Raw genomic sequence first — 20249 nt, 5'->3', positions numbered from 1 at the left:
CAGAAAATGCTTGCTGTGTTTTGGGTACCTTTCAAATGTATTTAGAATTTTTAAAAAATCCACTCTTGCCTTACGCCTAAAGAAAGCTGTAAATCATCCATGCTGCCCCTTAAAGAAATATCCCTGGCAGAGCAGCCCTCCCCAACAAGTACTGCACGAGCAAGGCTGGTGCTTCTCTACCCTCCACGGGAGATTTTGGCCTGGTGGCAAGATACACAGGAGTGGGTACACACTGCGACATTCCTGCGTTCCAGCAACTTCTACATCCCACAAGGGCCCACAGAAGCTCCTGCCAGTAACAAACAAATGCAGCCTCTGAAGCTGCGCCAGGGGTCAGCTTATCTCCAGGCAACCCCAAGATCAGGAAATTAATTGCACTTACCCTTTCTCTTGCCCTTTTCTGCACAGGGATGTGTATCAAAAGGATGATTTATCAGACCCCACTTTTCCCCACCCACAGTTCCTGCCCCTAAGATCTTGCTATCTGGCTTCTCTTCTTCTGAGGAAATACCCATTCCATTAAGAGACCCTTACACCATTTTACAGATACTTGGTAACATATAATCATTCAAAAACTACCAAAATACAAATAAGTCATACTTGCAGAATAAAATTTGCAATACAGTATCTTCAAAGCAGTAAAATTCTTATAGTGCTTTTCTGAAAGACTTCCTCATACTAATTTATTTTCCCAAATCATACAAGGAAAAAGAAAATAAAGCTCCCCAGGGACTAAAGCAATCAGTTGCACATGTCTTCTCATGTATTTTAGAAGATCTTGCAGATGCTCTGCTATTGACTTTAAGCATAACTTCGCTTAGGAATGCAAATCAGCTGTGAAGGCATCTCCTCAAGCCATCCGGGTCACATGCAAACATAAAATGCGACATTTATTAAAACACTCTTTAGGAGAGCACCATTGTCAGCCCATAATGCAAAAACAAGAGCACTACTATTCTGCCTTTAAGTACAGCAGATCATTCAGTGGTGAAGAAAAACAAATCCAACAAAACAATTAAAATACAATTATTAACATGCCTGCACTAAATTTTCACAACAAATTAGTGAAGTGGCTTTACAGACAGCCAATTCCATTCTTATCGTGGTTTATCTCACAATGGAATTTCAGATATTCACATGGCTGAATATGGTAATTTTCATCAAATGTAGAATTGAATTGCAATAGTTTTAGAGGGGAAAGAACACAAGAAACAGAAGTGCACAAACCAGCACCTTCAAAATTAATAGTAATACTTTTTCAGGCAGAACGCCCTGAAAGACCAAGCACCTTTAAAGAGTAAAACTTCTGTCCTGCTCTAAAGTTCATTAGCTATTCAATTTGCTTGAGATGTGGGAGAAGCAGGCTCAGGCTGTCTGTGCTGAACTGAAAAATGCAGCTCATGTCTACTGACAGATCCACTGCAAAGCCAATGCAAAGGGGGCAAGGGTGGCGGTAAGAGGAGCAAACTGGAGGTAATACTGAGTGAATGAAGAAGAAACTGAGCTTGAGGCTGGCTTTCTGGCATTCCTGGAAAGCAAGCATCAAGACTCATCAGGGAATTTTTAAATTTAACGGTATGACCCTATGTATTCTTCTTAAGGTGAAGAAGAGGGCAAGAGAGAGTCTGAACTTCACTTTTTCTCTCTCAGTCCAGTTTCCCAGTGCCAGCAGGCACCAGAGAGGTCCAAGTATACAGCTTTTGATGTCTGAGGAGTACTTATCTAGCAAGAGGAATGGAACCAATCAAACTGATATTCAGACCTTCTACCAAAAGACTTGCTTTGGTCCTGGTCTTCTACTGTGAGAAAAAATCTGCCTAGATATGACCCTCTTCAACCTGCTCGCTTTCCTGAAGTCACTTGCCTATAACAAATGGCTGAACTGTGCTCAGTGCAGCCTGAATACCAGAAGTGAGGGTTGCTTTTTAGTTTTGAAGTGGTATAACTAAACCATTTTCATTTTAGAACCAGAAAAGAAACTGATTTTTCAGAAGCTGCTTTTAATAATCTGGTATTGAAACAGGTAAAGCCAAACTCAGTTCACTTTATCTTCAATGTTGTTCAGTACCACGTAACAGGACTCAGAAGTGAAGCTATTAGGTGTTTTCTTGGCCTGTCTCTTAAAAACTGTGATTCAGTGACTCTCCTAGGGTTGTCGTCCTTACGTGACCATCTGCTGCTACTGACTGAATAGAAAAATCGTTTGCATTAAGGCCGTAGAAATCGGGCTTTTTAAAGTATTCCGGTGTATCCTGCACATACTATGCAATAGTTGGCTGCTCTAAGACTGTATTATATTTTGATGGAAAACGCAGATCTGGAGTAAGAAGACGAGAATATTTACCTGTACCGCCTGAATAAGACATACTACCCTGCCAGTGCTACTGGCACAATGCACTGTTTTTCTAATTAAGCAAGGCAAGAGGAAAACTATGTGATAGTCCTTGTTCAGGAAAGACGTTTACAAAGTCAGTTAGGTTTTTATGCTTTTGAAAGGAAATTTACTGCTGCTATAACATTGCTAGGGGGAGGAAAAAGAATCAGCAATTTTATATGTTCCAGGCAGTCTCCATTTTTTCTACTTAAAAAAAAAAATTAAAAAAAACACACAAAACAACATTACTCACAAAAAACTTTGTCTTCCTCAGCAGAAAAGTAACTCCACAATGCTCATGGCACCCTGCCTCATGCCCCATCGCTCCATTAAGGTCACAGAAGAAAAACCCTGACAACACTCCTTGTTTGCAAAGCTTTTCAGTTCCTTTGTGGACTCCAAATGTTGCTACATAACCACACAAGGCATAGTTCTTCCCCTACTTCTTTTCTTCAAAGTTTGCAGCCACCACAGCAGCAGACCGCATGCTCCGTGAAACCCCGGTCCGCGGAACTCTGACCGTCCACTGCTGGAGCAACGTGTTATTTGCTTTAACCTCCGCCTCCCCCCGCTCTGGCACTGCAGACAAACGCGTACCCACTCAGACAGACACACAGACACATACCCCACCCCCACCCGGCGCAGATCACGTTTCACTGCCGCTGCGCGGTGCGAGGAAGGCAGCCAGTGAAACACAAGCCCACAAAACGAGTTTTCCGGATGAGGAAAACGTACACAGAAGAGGGAAAGCAGGAAACCAAGAACATACCTATAGAAGCCATCATGACAGCAGCTCTCTCACGGAACACGGGCTGTGGGAAATCCTGCCTGCGGTTCAGGGGAGCTGAGCGGCCCGGCAGCAGCAAAAGCCATTTCCCACATTTGCCAGCTCCAACACCATCCGCTTACCCCGAGTGTTAAAAACTGCACAGCAAAGAGGATTCCAGTGTCTGCAGCAGGAGAAAACCAGGCTCCCGCTCTCAAAGCAGCCGCTCAGCTGAAGACAGCCAGAATTCACTCCATTCAGACGGAAAATAATTCCCCGATTGTTGTTGGGCTGGATTTGCCGCTGGCTGTTCAGCCAGACTGCCCGTTCAGTGCATCCCTGCTCTGCTGACTCCACCTGGTTTGAATATGACTTTTTTCTCCCCGCCCCCCTCTCCGCCCGTCTCCCGCCCACACAGCGCCGCGCCCCGCGCATCCTCCGCCCGGCGCGGGGGTAAGAAGGTCACTGCCCTTCTTCCACCAGCAGCACACCAGCCGTAGCGTTTGGTATCTTTGTTTCTTTCAGAGAGATGCAGGACACAAAACTAAGCCCCCACAAGTAAGTGCTTTTTAATGTGGACCAAAGCCCAGCTGCTCTATAATGCCAAACTGGCCCAACAATCTCCAATAAATATAGCATCCAGAGCTCTGAACAAAGTTTGACTCACTTCCCAGGATTTCTTTCACAAAACACCACGTGCAGAACCTACTGTGTTGCATTCAACATCACCCTATCATTGTTCAGAGCAGGTTTTATTCATGGCTCAGGAAGATGAGTGGAAACGCTGCAGCACTGCAATGGCCAGCACGTTTCCTCCTCAGATTGTTCTTCCACATCCCAGGGCACTGCATTTTCTGAAAGGGCGACTATAGGAAATAACCTGATATGGACAGAAACAAACACAACCATTTAAAGCTTTCCTGTAATGAATTACTCAATTGCTTTCAAATTTCTAACGGCACCATATTTTGAATGTGTGTACTAAACTCTTCTGACAGATTTTAAAAGATACAAATTGGCTTGATTATAGAGATGAGCACTGGTAAACTAATTAGAATTTTGCTTCTTTCCACAGACCAAAAGGTAAACTAAATCAAACTACTCCTTTACAAGAATATTCACTCCTATCAGTGATTTTCTTTGTAGCAGCTGTTCCTATTAAACAATTTAATAATGGTTGCACACAGGAGGACCCCAATAGCAAGGATTAGTTGTGATATACACCATACTGTCAGGTAAAAAAGGAGGGACAATCCATGCCACAGGGGCAGAACAGGTTATTAATGTAACGGTCCAGAACTGCCATCAGTTACTTTGATTAATTTATTATACAACTACACTTTGTCTTTGATGCTTTGTGGCAGAGACAAATGCAGTCTAACACAGCCTTCAAACTCCTATAAACAACAATTACTAGAGAAAATTGCTTTCCATAGAAAGCATTCCTCTGCATAACAAGCACTGTAATCACAGGAAACCTTTGGATGTCCCATTTCCTTCCACGTCTCGGAAGCTTTGCTTTTTCAGCTTTTTACACTTGCTGAACTAGAAGAGAACAAGGATAGCAACATTTAACAAATAAGATGAGTGGTCTGAGATACCACATAAAAGCTAGATTAAGTGAGAACATGTTAATTTTGAAAGTAATTTATGAATGCAATGTAAGTAGAAACCAGATAATTAAAATAATTAATATAATTGAGTTTTGTCAACATTTTATCAAATTCACCCTTCGATAAGATTCTTTTTTTTGCATAGAGCTTTCTAAATAAATCAGACTTGGTTATACTCGGGCTGTTCATCAACAAAAACTCTTTGACATGAACACTTTTAATGACACACAAAAGGCTCTTGATACAAAACCTGTCCTTTTGTTTGTCCTCTGTCTCAAGTTTGAAGTTTCAACCAGCTAAGGTGATTTACAGGAAGGAAAAAACAAATCAAACTCTAGAGCCAAGAGACAGATATAGAGGGCCAGATTGGAATTTTATTGTATACAAACACATACAAGTAAGAGCTAGGAAGGGGAGGGGCATGTTGGATGTCTCAGGTGAGGAACTGGTTTGGGTGAGCAGTTTGTGAGATAATGCTATCCCAAAAGGATAAGGTCTGTCATTTGGTAAGGAGGATTGGTTTTATGGCTGTGCCAGGCACAGCACAAAGATAAGGATCAGGTCCTCCATCCTCTGCCAGGTGATAGAGTTACTCACATAGCAAAGCCTGTGTACAGTTCTTCTAAGTAAATTGCACAAGATCCCCAGTTTAGTCAGAACTATCACACTACAAGATCTATCTGAACTAGCTTAAAATGCAGAACTTGAATTGTAACTTGCACCTTTCTCCAACAAGAAATCCTACAAGAGGGTGGCTATGCTGTGACCCTCAGATGCAAGGCCAGCAAATTCCACAATTTATGAAGGAATGGTATACATTTCACTGCTACTCCTATGACTGACAGAAATGTGGGAGTCAATCTCAAGTGACTGTGCATTTCAGATTTTGTCTACTACGTTTCTGAACATGAGTGGCTTCATTAAATAACATGCCTAAACCAGGTGTAGTTTTCTCCTTTTCTACAAGAGGGAATAAGCATGAAGGGAATTAATGTAGAGGAGAACAGCATCTTAAAAAACATAGAGCAATATGGACTTTGAACTGTAAACACTTACGTGGAACTGAATATGTATTTCCTCTATGTCCTCACTTAACACTGTCAGGTCTGAAATTCTGGAATTACAGAACACCTTTGACTTGTGAATGCAGCAGACCAGACCTTCCCAGGCACAGGATCATCTTAAGACTTTGTTTTGAAGAGGTGTGCTCACAGATGTACTTCAGTTTTTGGAGCTTTCTCCTCCTCCTTCAGCCTTCCCTGAAACTACATGGTTTACTCTGGCACATCACAATCAAGTGCCACGTCATATAGTAGGAGGCCTCACCCTGGAAAATTTGAAAAAGCTTGTTTCATGTAATTATAGGAAGGGAAGTAGTTGTTCATGTGGATTTTTGTTAATTTAAGCTTTTCCAGACAAAAGGACTAGTGCCATCTAACAAAGGTATGCTACCCATGTGCATTGCTAACTAGCATTAACAAGTATATCTAAAACCAATCCACATCTGCCAGACTGCCTGCTCATCCAATCCTGTATTTCTGTTGAAGTGATGATAAATTTCTGCCAAGGGCTCATCTCTTGTATCTTCAGAAGAAGCAAAAATTAGTGGTGCACTTTTCGGATTGAGATTCTTCTTTTTTTATATATGTGTAAGACCTTACTCCTATATACTTAAATAAATACATACATTGATAGTTATTGGTCAAATGACAGATTTATGTGAGGAAAGGCTAGACTTCTTCTCACCAAATGGGAAAAACAGAAATCAAACTCTCTAAAATTTAATGCTTCAGAAACCTCTCAAGAATTAATTTTTCACTCGTTCTTAAAAAAAACCCCAAACAAACAAAAAACAAACAAACAAAAAAGACGACCACCAGTGCACCAGTGTATTATCCAGGGTGTATTTTAAGTTTAACTGAAGAGGCACATCTACTTTGAGACGATGATGAAAAGTTGTAACACTGAAGGCATGTGTAAACACATTTTCTCCTGTATAATAATTTGATCATGTAAACAACATTTTTTTGGCATTTACAACTTCAGAATGACACTGTTTATATTATCGCCTGAATTTTAGAAATTATGCACTCTCATAGATACTAGTGAAGATAACAAAAACCTGTGTTCAGTAACCTTTGGAAATGTGATCATCTTCTCTGCTAACAGGTATATATTTCAAGTACAGCCAGTTCTCTTCGATGGCAAATATAAAAAACCCTCTTAAATAACTAACTAAATACCAGGTAATGCTACTGCTTTCTCGCAAGAGAAAATGCCTTTGGACTAGAGCTATGGGATGTATGTAAGCTGCACACTGCACAATTAAACTTTCAGTTGTATTGCTGCTGAATGGAATTCAAAGCCCCAGGGCAAGAGACTGGATTTGCCATGTAACAGATGGGAAATGTGAGGTTCGTAAGATTCATGTTCATTTTGCCACCTAAGGCTAAGTAATAGACACTGCACAACGAAAGTTTTATGCTACTGTAGAGAACTGACAATTCCAGACCAAAAGAATATATTTACATGAGTTTCACACTTACAGACTTTAAATAGTCTAATGGAGTTAGCCCTTTATCCTTTGTCCTGTTCAGAGGACCTCCTCTAAATTAGGCCAGATCTGAACTCATGGTTTCCTCCTGTGAGAAACCTACTTTACTGTTATTCTAACTTGTATTAAATAGCAATGTGTATAAACTAAGGCAGAAAAACAAATGTGACTCAATAGCATAACACTTTTCAGACCAGCATAGGAAAGCCTGGTTCAAATCCTGCTGATGATCATGCAGAAGAGGGAGACAATCTTGGGCCTCTCCCATGAAATATAAACACACTAACTGGCTATTAGATTTGCATGGAAAAGCTCCTCCTCCTTCTAAATGTGATTTAGAAAATGTCTAAGATTTAGGTTCGGCTGGCGGAAAATGGAAAAGACCATCATGTTCGTAAATGCCACTGGCTTTAACAGCACAACTGTACGGACTGGGTGAGACCTGAGTGATCACACATAATGTCACTGTCTTGAAGTCACAATATTTACTTCACTGGTGCAATGCTGATGCCCACTGAATTCACAGCCCTCAGCACTGGGTGGTGGGAATAGGAGGAGGATTCTTCAAACTGGAAAGTGCCAGAGCTGTGACCACCACTGCACTGACAATCTCTTGCTTTGGTATTTTCTTCTGGTGACCTATGCACCTTTTTCTCACCTGCTTTTCCTCTCAGAGTAATGCAACCTGAAGTTTCCAAAACACATCAATTTTCTGAATGACAGTTCTTTGACATGCAGGTATTTATGAGTCTCCTAGTGGATCTACTTGGTAAGCTGACTGGTGCTTAGCAATGATCCAAATAGACTAGTTGTATCTTATGCTCCCTGACAGAGCAAAAATAAATTGGAACAAAATTTCCGTAACAAATATTGCATATAGAGGACATATTTTGAACATACTCAATATTTTCTATTTTGTTTTCTCATGTTTTCTTAAACTTGGTCTTATTTTTCAAACATCCTTTATAATAAATTCACTGCCAAAATATTTGTGACAATTGAACACAGGCAGAGTTTTCAAGTTACTAGGCTGCCACTGAGACATATAAATAAATGGTAAGATAAAAGAAATAAAATCTAAGCACAGCAGAAACATTTTCATTAACATTATACTTCACTGTCTCATATAGTGTTTGAGCTTGATCTTATAATTTCAAGGGACGTGAGCACAGCATAATGTCTCACGTACACAGGTCTCAGCTTTCATTAAAATGCACATTTTATGCATACCTTAGTACTAGGTAGTTTTATCAACTCAGTGTCATCTCATCTCCCAACTAGGCATCGAGTCAGTTTGGAGAGAATTACAACCAACAGGCACCCTTTGAAAGCACTGAATGAGAGGTATTAATAATTCACTTTGTTTTGACCACATATGAAAGCATTGAAATAACAATGAAAAAAAAAAGCCAGAACCAATGTGTAATCATTAGCTATTTTGAAAATACTCCCACTGTTTTCTAGAACAAAGAGTATTTGGCTAATCTTCAGATAACATTTTGCTATGACCAAGTACAGAATGGATCTATAATCTAATGTACCCCATTTTAGAAAACTATGAGCTGCATCTATTCTCTGCCCTCAAAACAGAGGGGTTTTTGAGTGCACAGGAAAAAGAAAACTTTTCTTGACATAATTTATTCTAATTGTTGCATTAAACATTTTTAACAAAATAAACAGAATATAAACTTTACTGTAATTTATAGAAATTTCTTATATTGGTGGGTAAATGTATACAAATGAAAGCTCAGCTTGGCACCAGTAACTGAAGACATCTGAATGAGTGTTCCCTTAACCTTCCTATACATTTCATTAACTTGTCTTCCACAATCAAAAATCTGAATATAATAAATGATAAAATAAAGAAATAACTATTTTTTCAGGCTTTTTGAAAGCAATAAACCTCACATGGTGCAATTTCATATTCTTATAAAGAAGTCTATATAATCTACTGTATAGATTACATAGACTGCCTGGCGGAAAAGGATCTGAGGGTGTTGGTCAACAGGTGGCTGAACATGAGCCAGCAGTGTGCCCAGGTGGCCAAGAAGGACAACATCATCCTGGCTTGTATCAGGAATAATGTGGCCAGCAGGACTATGGAAGTGATTGTTCCACTGTACTTGGCACTGGTGAGGCCACACCTTGAATACTGTGTTCAGTTTTGGACCCCTCACAACAGGAAAGACACTGACGCGCTGGAGAGAGTTCAGAAAAAGCCAATGAAGCTGCTGAGGGGTCTGGAGCACAAGATCAATTCAGGGATCCCAATTACTATCCCACAGATCCAGAATATCTTACCTGCAGCACTATATTATCTTCATAGCTGTTTATAACCTCCCAGCAAATAATTTCTTTTTCATTTACTTTATTCTTCAAGATTTCTGGATTAATTCTTTAAACATTGTGAGATCACTGATACCAACTGAGAATATGCAGGAAATCCAATGACAATAGCAGGCACAAACTAGCAGTGTGATTGAAATACTCATATTGCCTTCACGTTGTTTTTCTTGAAATGCTACAGATGCAATACTATGCAGACTTAATTTTATTTACAGCCCATTTAGAGTTTGTGCTCTTAACACAGTGTTTGATGAAGGACTTAAAAAACAAACAAGAATGTAATCTACTTTCTGTACTAGTTCTTTGCAACATACCTTCATTACATCCCTCAGCCTCAGCTATAGCGACTCTAGCCCTCCTCAGCTTCCTTCCTGCTGTTTCTCCCTCAATACATGCACATAGTTTTTTACTCTCCATTACAAGCATCTTCTGGGAATGGAGGGGAAAAAATTCAATGTACCTGTGGCCCCTGAGGGATCCTAATGACACTTTGTGAAAAAAAGTATTGATATAAATATATATATTAGAGAAATCTCATGTATCAGGTTTTCAGAGCAGGAGGTGGTGCAAGGGGGCAGGAGGTGAAAATAAATGAAAGCAAGCTGACAATTCCAAAGCCTATTAAGAGAATTGTGTGATTTTTCAAGACTTTTTGAAAATAACTAAGCAAAATGCAGACAATAAAGATTAACCCTAAATACAATATTTAAATTTTAAACAATATTTAAAATTTTAAATTCTTGATTGTAAATGTCTGTTGGATAAAATACCTATGTAGTTAAATAAATGTAACAAAATGAAGCACCACTTCATCTGTTCATGAAGAAATATATCCATAAGCATCTTCCAGAACATAGAACTGGTTTTGCAAAGTGGTAAACAGAAAGAAAGAGAAAGGGAAACAGCACACAAGTGAGTGTTCACCATATATTCCTGGTGCAATTTACTCAACATGATAGCAATTAATTTACGCAAAACTTCATTTTTACAGAGAATAGGAATATACTAAAGGTGATACTCCAAAAGCTCAGTACCTATCCCTGGATAAGCATAACCACTTCTTAGAATGAAGTGACTCTGAATTTCCTACCATAGTGGATTTCATTTGCTTTCTGAAATGTCAGACAAATGGTGGACCACTTATTTTTCCAAGCTACAGTAACTCATAAGTATATTTAGTACACTTATTAGTAGCATATTTGTCTGCTTCAACTGGTAATGCTGACAGTCCACAATGAACAGAGATTAATGCAACACAGCCTTTGACATGCCATGGGCTTTTCTGTGTGTCATTTTGAAATGGTGGTAAGTCCTCAAAAATTGCCCACATATAATATTTCTAACAGGTAATTCAAATCATGAGGGTTCATTGGTCTATCACATATTTATTTTGCAGTCACCAGTGAAGCATGTGATCATATAAACACATCAGACAAAATGCACAAAGCTCAGTTCCCACTCCTGCCATTTCCCTTATATTCATGTTTTTTTTTTCTCCCTTCAAAAGTTTCGCTATGCAGGAAAATAATAAGGAAGAAGCATGCTTTGTAACTTGTTTAAAATGCCACAAGGTTTGTGGTCATTCTGTTACGCGCTATGAGTGAATTCTACGCTTGTGAGCCACCTGTTGAGAGGCATCTCTCCTAAACACTCGCTGGTCTTCAGTGGCATGTGCTCCTCATTGCTGCAGAACGGCACAGCCATATGGGGCACCAAAGGCCACTGAAGGCCAGAGTGTCTTTGAAGAGCTCGGGAGCATCTTGCAATGCAGGCTTTGAAGACAGAATCATAAGCCTTCACATTGTGTGGCTGTCAACTGCTAAGATATGCAGTGAGAAGAGTTTCTAGTAGGCTCTACTGCCAAGCACACAGGTGCTGTTCTCTGTGTTGCTGCTGGTTCCAGGTTTTTCTCAGTCAGTAACTCCTTTTGAAAAATGGCAGTTGTTTCATTTTAAATTCCCAGTGTTACAAAAAGTTAGGCAAGACCAAACAAATAGTCAATAGACTGAATTAAAGTGAGGTGCCCCATATAATGGAATAAGTCTACAAGGTGAGTCTTCCTGAAGGAGAACCTATCAGCAGTTATTTGGTTTAATGGTGTTAATGTGGGATCAAGGAGCAGCCAGACCTGTTGAGCTACCATTGATAGAAGACTTATAATGTGTAAGAGAGTTTAAAGATGTCCTGAGCTAAAAACCTTATTACATATAAATTCCTATAGGACAGCATTTTCGTCACAAGGTCTACCATTCCTTTAATACAGTTCAACATTTGACTTGAGGACAAAATGAGCAGGTGAGAAAGTGGATGGCCTGTTTCTACACATAGGGTACCCACCACTTGGATACTCATTTCCCTGTGAGAAAAGTTAATTCACATTTGCTATTTCAGGCAGAAAACTCCATGTAACTTCTCAGCAGTGTCTTGGTCCAAATAGATAATGCAGACATTGCCAGCTGGCCTCTGAGAGGGCTGTTAACTTTCCCTTTTTAGAGGGACACTCTGAGTTCCTGTATTTGCTTTTCAATCAGTACTTTCCCTGCATTGAAAGAAAAGTCATCCAGTAAAACTAAGAAAAAAGAGCAATGTCAACACTTCACAGAATGTAAAACACAGTAAAAAACAGAGTCTTTCCAAATCAGTATATGATTCATTCTCCAAAACAATTTTAACAGGGCACAATACAACTTAAAGGTCATTCTGATCTGCAATCACAGTGTTTCTGTCCAGATGGAAATCCTGCTACGCAAATGAGGGTTGGAGGAAGAGGAGGCAGTAACTAGCTTCACTGATAATCTCTTCAGTGTAATGGCTGAAGCACCCAACCACTCACTCTGTTTTTTTCTTATTTCATTTTGTTTGTTTTTTAATTCTGCAGGACTATAAAGCAGCTGCACATGGAATTATGTACATGAGCACTAGATTATGCATTCTGCTAGCACTCAAGTCAACCTATTTTCCATGACCATCTGTAGCACATGAATTTGTCTCATGTTTAACATCATGTTTAACCTATAGGTCACACCAAACCCTATCCCTTGCAGGAGTTTAGCTCCATGAAATATCTCTTTGTCTTGACATCAGCATCAAATTTAAAGAATTTTTTATTCTGTGATCATATACAACACTGGCTACAAACCAAAATATATTCATGCTATAGAATATTTTGTCAAATTACTGTATCCAAAACCAATTGAAGACAGAGGACACTTCAGACAATGAGCTTTTTTATGAAAATTCTTGTTAAAGAATGACATAGTTTGTTAGCTTTAACCTATCAGCCAAAGAGAAACACATTTATATTGTTTCACTGCTTCTTCATCACACACTATCTTCCATGGACTTGGCACTCTCTAACTTTTTATATTCAGATAGGTACTCAGATAGCTGTATTTGTATTACTTACTCCTCTGAATCAATGACATGTTAGAGTTTTTACTGAGTGGCTAAAATATGTGCAGATTTTGTCAAGTTTTATGTAGAAACAAATAACATGGAGTGGCAGATGCACCCACCCCAGTACAGACCAGGGCTTCTCACTTGGCAGCCACTGGCTCTTTCGCACCCTCATTTTCATGCCTCTTGTGCCCCACCATGGCTGACATCACCTACACACTTTAATCAGGTGCCAACCATCATGTACCCACCAGGGTATAGTCAACACAATCACGTATGCCCCTCAGGCAACGTAGCAAGAGAGGCAGGATCACTCAGTCAACAGAGTCCCTGGTCAATGGGGCACCTTGACCCAGAGAAGCTTCTGGACCATATGCCCACATATGACCACAGCCAGATCCCACCAGGCTATAAATGGGGCCCCTGCCAGAGACCCCCTCTGAGTGGTCTTCTCAGAGCAGCAGGTCTGTGATTGAAACCCCTCCCCTTAGACTGGGACACCATCCCCAGGACTGAGTGTCCTCACCTCGCGCCCCATGAGTGGTTATTTCTTCTGGATGTACCCTTGAGAGATGCCTTTCCCCCAGTACAAGCAATTATTTTTTCTGGGCACCCTCGAGTTTCCCCTTTTGTGAACATGTGCACACTTAGATCATGATTCTTGCATGCTAAAGTGCAGTAATACTACACCAACCGGTACAACAAACTCATAGTGGCTTAAATGTTATCAGAAGTGCTGATTGGTTTTGGATTACCCGTTTCTCATTGCTTTCAGTTTTGTAATGAAATAAAGTTTGTCTGAGCTTATTACTTGTTTGGATTAGTTCTGGTCCACTTCACATGGCTATAAACAAAACCAGTCCATTTTTAGCTAATGATTAATTTCTAAATAATTTCATTCTCATCTCCAAGCCAGAGAACAAGGCTTTGGTAAATTAATCAGCATGCACTGGGAGAGTACCTCCCATGAAAATCTTAGCCAAACTGTGTAGGGTAAAAAAAAAAAAAAAAAAGGCTCAATTAAAACTGATTACCAAACAGTAGACACTGAAACTCTAAGTATTTTGGTTCATATTGCTCACTAAAAGCAGCCATAGACTACAAGTATTTCAAGCTATTTTCAGTTTGGTTCTTCTGTTACAACATATTTTCCATCATTGAGATGGATGCAAATTAAATGAAACTGTTATCTATTCAGCATCCAAGATGGAACATTATTACCTTTGCTAATTTGGATTACCAGACTGAAATACCTGATAATAAGCATTAGTCCTTTCTCTGCAAGCCGGACATGGTACAAAACTTCCATGTTTGAATTTGAAAGATGTGTTAAGAACTGTATTACAGTCAGTGGTACAAAGGGAAGGAGGTCTGTGACAATGAAGACTTGCAAATACATCAAGTCATCTCCAAACTTCATGAAAAAAGAAGTTTGTCTGTTGGTTAGTTTTACTGAGCTAAATGTGTCAATGAAAGTAATCCAGGGAGGAAAAAGTGTGACACAGATCATAGCACATTACATTGACTTCAGTGTTTACAACAGCAAAGAAGTGGCCTCTGAACATTTAAGGCTATGCTTTACAGCATTCCACATGCTCTTTCTGGAACACCTGATTAAGTTCATGTTGGTAGAATACAAACAGGAGAACTGCATCCTTTCCTACTTGCTCCTGAACCCTATTGGAAGCCTTAATAAACACTAGTAAGTGGTATATTTTATTGTAACTAAGAAACATTGGCTGTTTCATTATAAAAATATTGTGGAAATGAGCACACAACATATACCTGTCAAGGTCGATTGTAGGACAATGAAAACACAGACCTATCTATCTACCATGCAGTAGGCATCATACATTTCTTTTCTCTACTTGTATTTTTTATTGCTCATTAATAGCCTCAATGTTTAAAGCAAACAATCAAAAAACCAGAAAAGTATCAAAAGAAAACAAAACAACACCAAAAACCTCAACCCAAAAATCCTAACAACAGCAAAAACCAAAATGCACCTTTGATTCCAGAAGGACAGACATTATGATAACCATCCACTGAAGTAGATGCACTAACGTTCTAAGCAAATAAACCCAGGCGTCTGGAAAAGTTGTATACCTATGTCTTGTTCTGGATGTGTATGCCTTATACAAACAGTTAAGGGGAGGAGACAAAGGCAGGTATAAATAAATACTATATTAAACTTTTTCATACTGTGAAGAAAGTTTTTGCACGTCATAAACTGGGAATTTTCCCCTCTCACAAATTAGTATCCCTTTTATTCCCTATGCTCCTAGCCCCTGACACACAGAAAATGTTTCCAGTTCGGAACCTTGAATTTTTTAACAAACAATTAAGCAGTATGCTTCATTTCCCTTGCAACTCAGTGACTGGAAGAAATGGCAATCCTGGAATAACACTATGAACTTACAACAATATAAAATTCTAATCAGCACTAGAATTATGCAGTAATGAGGATATCTATTAGTTTATGGTTTTGCCTTCGAGAGATTTATGAAGCATTCATTATTACTCTACTGGGTGATGTAACAGAGTAAGACTATTTTAGTCAATGGGGGGGAATTTAGGATTACAATGTGTCTCTCAGCTAAAAACAGATTCTGTATGAGAAAAACTGTGAAAATATGCCAGTGTCTGGTCTTGAAGAGTTTCATAACAGCATGAGGAAAAAAGATGAGCTTTTGACAATTTTTAGAAAAGATGCAGCTCAAATGTGTAACGCAAGCTTTGAGTACAGTACCTAGGCTAAGCTCTGTGGTAGGTATGAAAAGGCAAGGCCTTACACATGCTTGAAGGCTCTGAGATTCCTCATGTCAGTAGCACTGCCATCATTCCACCATATACACTGTTTGAACTATGCAAGTTTACTTAGGCTGCTCAGGAAAGATGGAAAAACAGGACATCATGTCTTCTCTTTATTAGTACATGAATAAAGGATTATAGACAATCTTCCCTTGTTCCACAGACCCCTGCCTTCTGCTGCAAGACAGTGACTGTTTTGTGAATGCGTATTTTCTGCAAAGCTCTCTCTGTGCTTTGGCCAGGGCTGAAAAGGGGGCAGCTCCTCATGTCCAGCCGGAGGGGTGGAGTGGCAGTGGTGGTTAGCCAGAGTTCAGTCCTCCGCAAAAGAGCTTCCTACAGTTTTGTTACTTCTGTTTACAAAGGGACTTCAATTAGCTGTATGCTGTCTGAGACAAAAGAGCCTTTATAAGCTTAAAATTGGCCTACAAATAGTGCTTCTGTTCCTTCACTGACGTGGGGGACTCTCCCTGCAATATACAATGGCTATTGTGTTACTTGGAGAGCTGTGTCTGGATTCTATCTATAGCCTGCTTTTTCGTGGGTATTTACAAAACTAGCCAATTTATAGACTGCTCAAGTTTGTCTTAAGAAACAAGGTGTCTTTCAAAAGATAATTAAGAATGAACTCAATGTCTGCTGCATTACTTGCAAACTATGTAAAGTGAGGAAAATGGCACTGAAATCATGGCAGCAAGTGATGTCTGGAGCAGCAGCACTGACACGAAAGGACCACATGGCTGAACCCAGACTCAGGGAGGTTAAACTTGCTCCTGCCTGAGAAAAAAAGGCAGCTCTGGGAAGGAATCCTGCTTCTTCTAGCTGGTGCAGGCACAGCATCTTAAAGAAATGTATGGGGAGAAAGAAGAGGTAGGGCATAGCTAATTAAAGGGAGACAGATACATAACACCACTGGACTGACTTTCCCTAACAAAGTGGTTTCACCTGGAAAGGAAATAAAAGATTTCTAGGGCTAAGAGAATGAATAGTTTAAGAATCAGAATTAGATTAATCCAAGATATAAGGTACACAGTTTACGACAGGAATAACTCAGAAAATAACATAATTTCATCATTTTGTAAACATAAGGACTAGATGCCATTGTAATTCCTGAATACTGAATACACAAACAATGCATTGCTCTTTTAAAATATATACTTTCCTAAAACTACAGTAGTTCTCCCTTGATGTGATTACATGCCAACTACACTGAAAGCCATTCTCTACAAGGAAGTGGGGAAGAAATAAGACAGTAATACATCTAGATAATTGGTAGCCAGATGTTACAGCATCCTTGCTACTAACTTGGAATGCAGATAAGCAGCAAAGCTGGGATGCAGAACAAAACAATTTTAAATTTAACAGTGATCTGAACTGAGACAAAAGGGGCAATATCTTAATGGCAGAAATTAAGACTCCAAAGTCCTCAACTCAAAAGGCCGCAATCTGTTGAAAATCTCTGGAGAAGTCAGTATGTTTTCCAACTTCTACCAATATAAAAACCATGAAAGCACTTAAAAGAAGAACAAGGCTGCAAAGAAAAGTACTAAAAATTTGGGCTCTAAAAATTCTTACAAAGCACATCCTCTGAGAGTTATCCTTGTTGCATGTGCATTAGAGTGGTCTTAACATAGGAACAGTTGCTTCTGTTCCCTTGAGGTTCTTGGCCTCATTCAACACACAAAACACAATGCTCTTGCTCTGGCCATGAATTAGAGACTGCTAGCAAAAGTAACAAGATGACATCACTTTCACTTCTTGCCAAAGACAGAAAAAGTCACAAAAGCAAGTAAATACAGTAAATAGGTACGTACCGTAGATACAGGAAATTAAGCAGAATTGTGAAGAGAAAAGAGAGAAAAGAAAAAAATTAAAAAGTAGGATTCTAACATTGTCTCCGATAATAGAAGTTTCTGTGGTCTGGTGAGAAAGTCACGCAAAAAACACTATCTAGAGGTGCTCACCAATGGTGTATTGCATGTTTTCTAGCTGACCCACCTCATACACCTTTAACCTTAGTGTTGAAGTACATTATGTTTGCAGCTAAAAGCAAAGTCATAGGGAGCTGAGCACTTAATCTGTAGCATTCTGTACAGCTTAAGCATCATTTTTAAAGGGGCATTAGAAGGGAAAGTTACCTGCTTTGATCTAAGCTAATTATTTTCAATGTCCCATTAACTGAGTATTTAAACCCAGTATTTGAGAGATGATAGCATTAGGAATTAGGCAGGAGAATCACCAACAAAATAGAGAAATACACTGAAAGCCACAAAATTGCCCAGGGCAAGTCCTAATTCTTAGCAACAGCAATGGAAACCACTTAACAACAAAGTGTTCAGCAGATTAATTCAACATAAGCAACCTGTAAATCAGGGTTGTCAAACTCATTTTCACCAGGGGCCACATCAGCCTCACGGTTGCCTTCAAAGGGCCAAATGTAATTTTAGGACTGTGTAAATGTAACTACTCCTGCATTTATGCAGTCCTAAAATTACATCTGACCCTTTGAGGGCAACCACAAGGCTGATGTGGCCCCAGTGAAAATGAATTTGACAACCCTGCTGTAAATGATTTGCTGAAGCTGCCCTCAGGAGCATCGCTACCACTAACTGTTTAAGAGGTGAGAGAGTAAAGGTCAAAGCCAGAGCAACTGAATCATAAAGAGATGTCTCAAATTGGGTAGAAGATCGCTTTATTACTAAAGATAATTTTATTCTAGGTTGATGTTATTTGCTTTTGATAACTACTAAATGAGGCAAATTAAACAGGAAGGTTTTTATTCCAAAGTTAACCACAACACTGTAATTATTACTGCATTAAAATCAACCATCAAATTCATTGGAAGCTCTACTATCAAGATCCTGCCTGAGAAGACAGTCATATCCTAAGCAATAAAACTATGTGTTTATGTGAATTATCATGAACATCTTCTAAAGCATACAATTTAAATGAATGCAATTTTTATTCAAGTTTTAAGTAAATTATGTTGGTTTCCTTTCAGGTCCAGCACTTTCTGTTGTAGTCATGTGAAATACTTTTTAAAACTTGTTGTTTTAAAATAATTCAGCACTGACAGGTGGCAGCTCACAACAGCACTTTTAGCAGCAAAGAGTTAAGGTCTCAAAGAAGAATCCGTTATTATTAAAATTCATAGCTAGATCACATTAAGTCTTTAACCATATAGTCATCTATTACCAACTACTTTTCCCTGCTTCTGCATTTACAAACCGTATCATGGGGAAAAAAAAAAAAACAAAACCAAACAACCCTGCAGAACATTCATTTCTTTGATTAAGGAATGACTTGAGAATGGCTACTGCCAAGCTCTATTGTCAGCTTCACTTGCCTGGCAAGATGGCAACATGGATATCACGCCTCTTTCCTCACACAGAGACAAAACCTACTAAAAATCACAAGAAACTCAAGTCTCCTCACAGTATTATTTTTATATTATCAAATATAAGCAGAGAGATTGTGGAACACTGAAACCACACAAGCACGTACCAAGAATAAGAGCAGGATAGCCTCAAACACTGAATTGCATTGCCCTCTTATTGCCATGACACAACTGCTTAATTGCTCCACACTGGTTTTGGACACTGAACATGAACATGGGACTCCCTGTTGGCAGATAACAGATTAAATCTTGCTTAGGTAATTCTTCATTGTTTGTTTCTTTTTGATACAATTAAAATAATACTGCTAAATTCTGTTTCTCTGACTTGCATGTCTGAATTCACCAGATATATGACCTATTTATAAAGGAATAACCACTGTTGTGTTAGTTGCCGTCATACACAATTCAGTTCAGTTTCAAATTATTTAAGAATTAGAATCTTACCAGGACTAGCTCTGTACAGCTCAGATGGACTGCTGACCTTTTGGCTGGAGGTAATCCGCTGATGGTACAGGGGAGGTGTTTTCACTAGGAGAGAAGGAAAAGTACAATTCCTCTTCAGTAACAGCTAAAATGTTAATATTGCTATTAAAATAAATAAAAAGAGAAGACATTTCCTTACTGTATGGTGTCTCTGGTGACAGGGGAAAAGCTGGTGTTGACGGAGCAGCTTTATTTCCATTTTTTGTTGGAGAAAACATTCCCCCATCTATTTCATCTTGGTAATGTGCAACAACCATCTAGAAAGGGCACCAAAAAAAGCAAAATGACAGTGTGAAATTAACCCTACAATACAGCATGGCATTTTTCAGCAGACTACAGGAAGTTTCATATAATCTGATCCACTGTTCCAGCAGAGAGATTTTGGAACATTGAAAACATGCCAACACACAGAAAGCCCATAAGCAGGTCATTCTTAAACACTCAATTGCATTTCCGATATAACTACAGTAATTTGTTTTTCTTATTGCCACAATGCAACTGCTCAATTGCTT

General features: G+C 39.2%; 1 protein-coding gene across 1 annotated transcript in view; it reads right to left on the bottom strand.

Annotated features, from left to right (window-relative positions):
• TNS3 (tensin 3) overlaps positions 1-20249 on the bottom strand; it is a gene marked incomplete at both ends in the record, with an annotated part of 226390 nt that overhangs the window by 32365 nt on the left and 173776 nt on the right. Inside the window, 2 exon segments of the mRNA XM_080340298.1 lie at positions 19699-19782; positions 19877-19994. Of these exon segments, the coding sequence (XP_080196424.1) occupies positions 19699-19782; positions 19877-19994 (202 nt within the window).

Source organism: Nesoenas mayeri (assembly GCF_963082525.1).
Source record: "Nesoenas mayeri genome assembly, chromosome: 2".
In the NCBI taxonomy this organism is placed as follows: domain Eukaryota; kingdom Metazoa; phylum Chordata; class Aves; order Columbiformes; family Columbidae; genus Nesoenas; species Nesoenas mayeri.
This window is presented reverse-complemented; position numbering and strand designations above follow the sequence as displayed.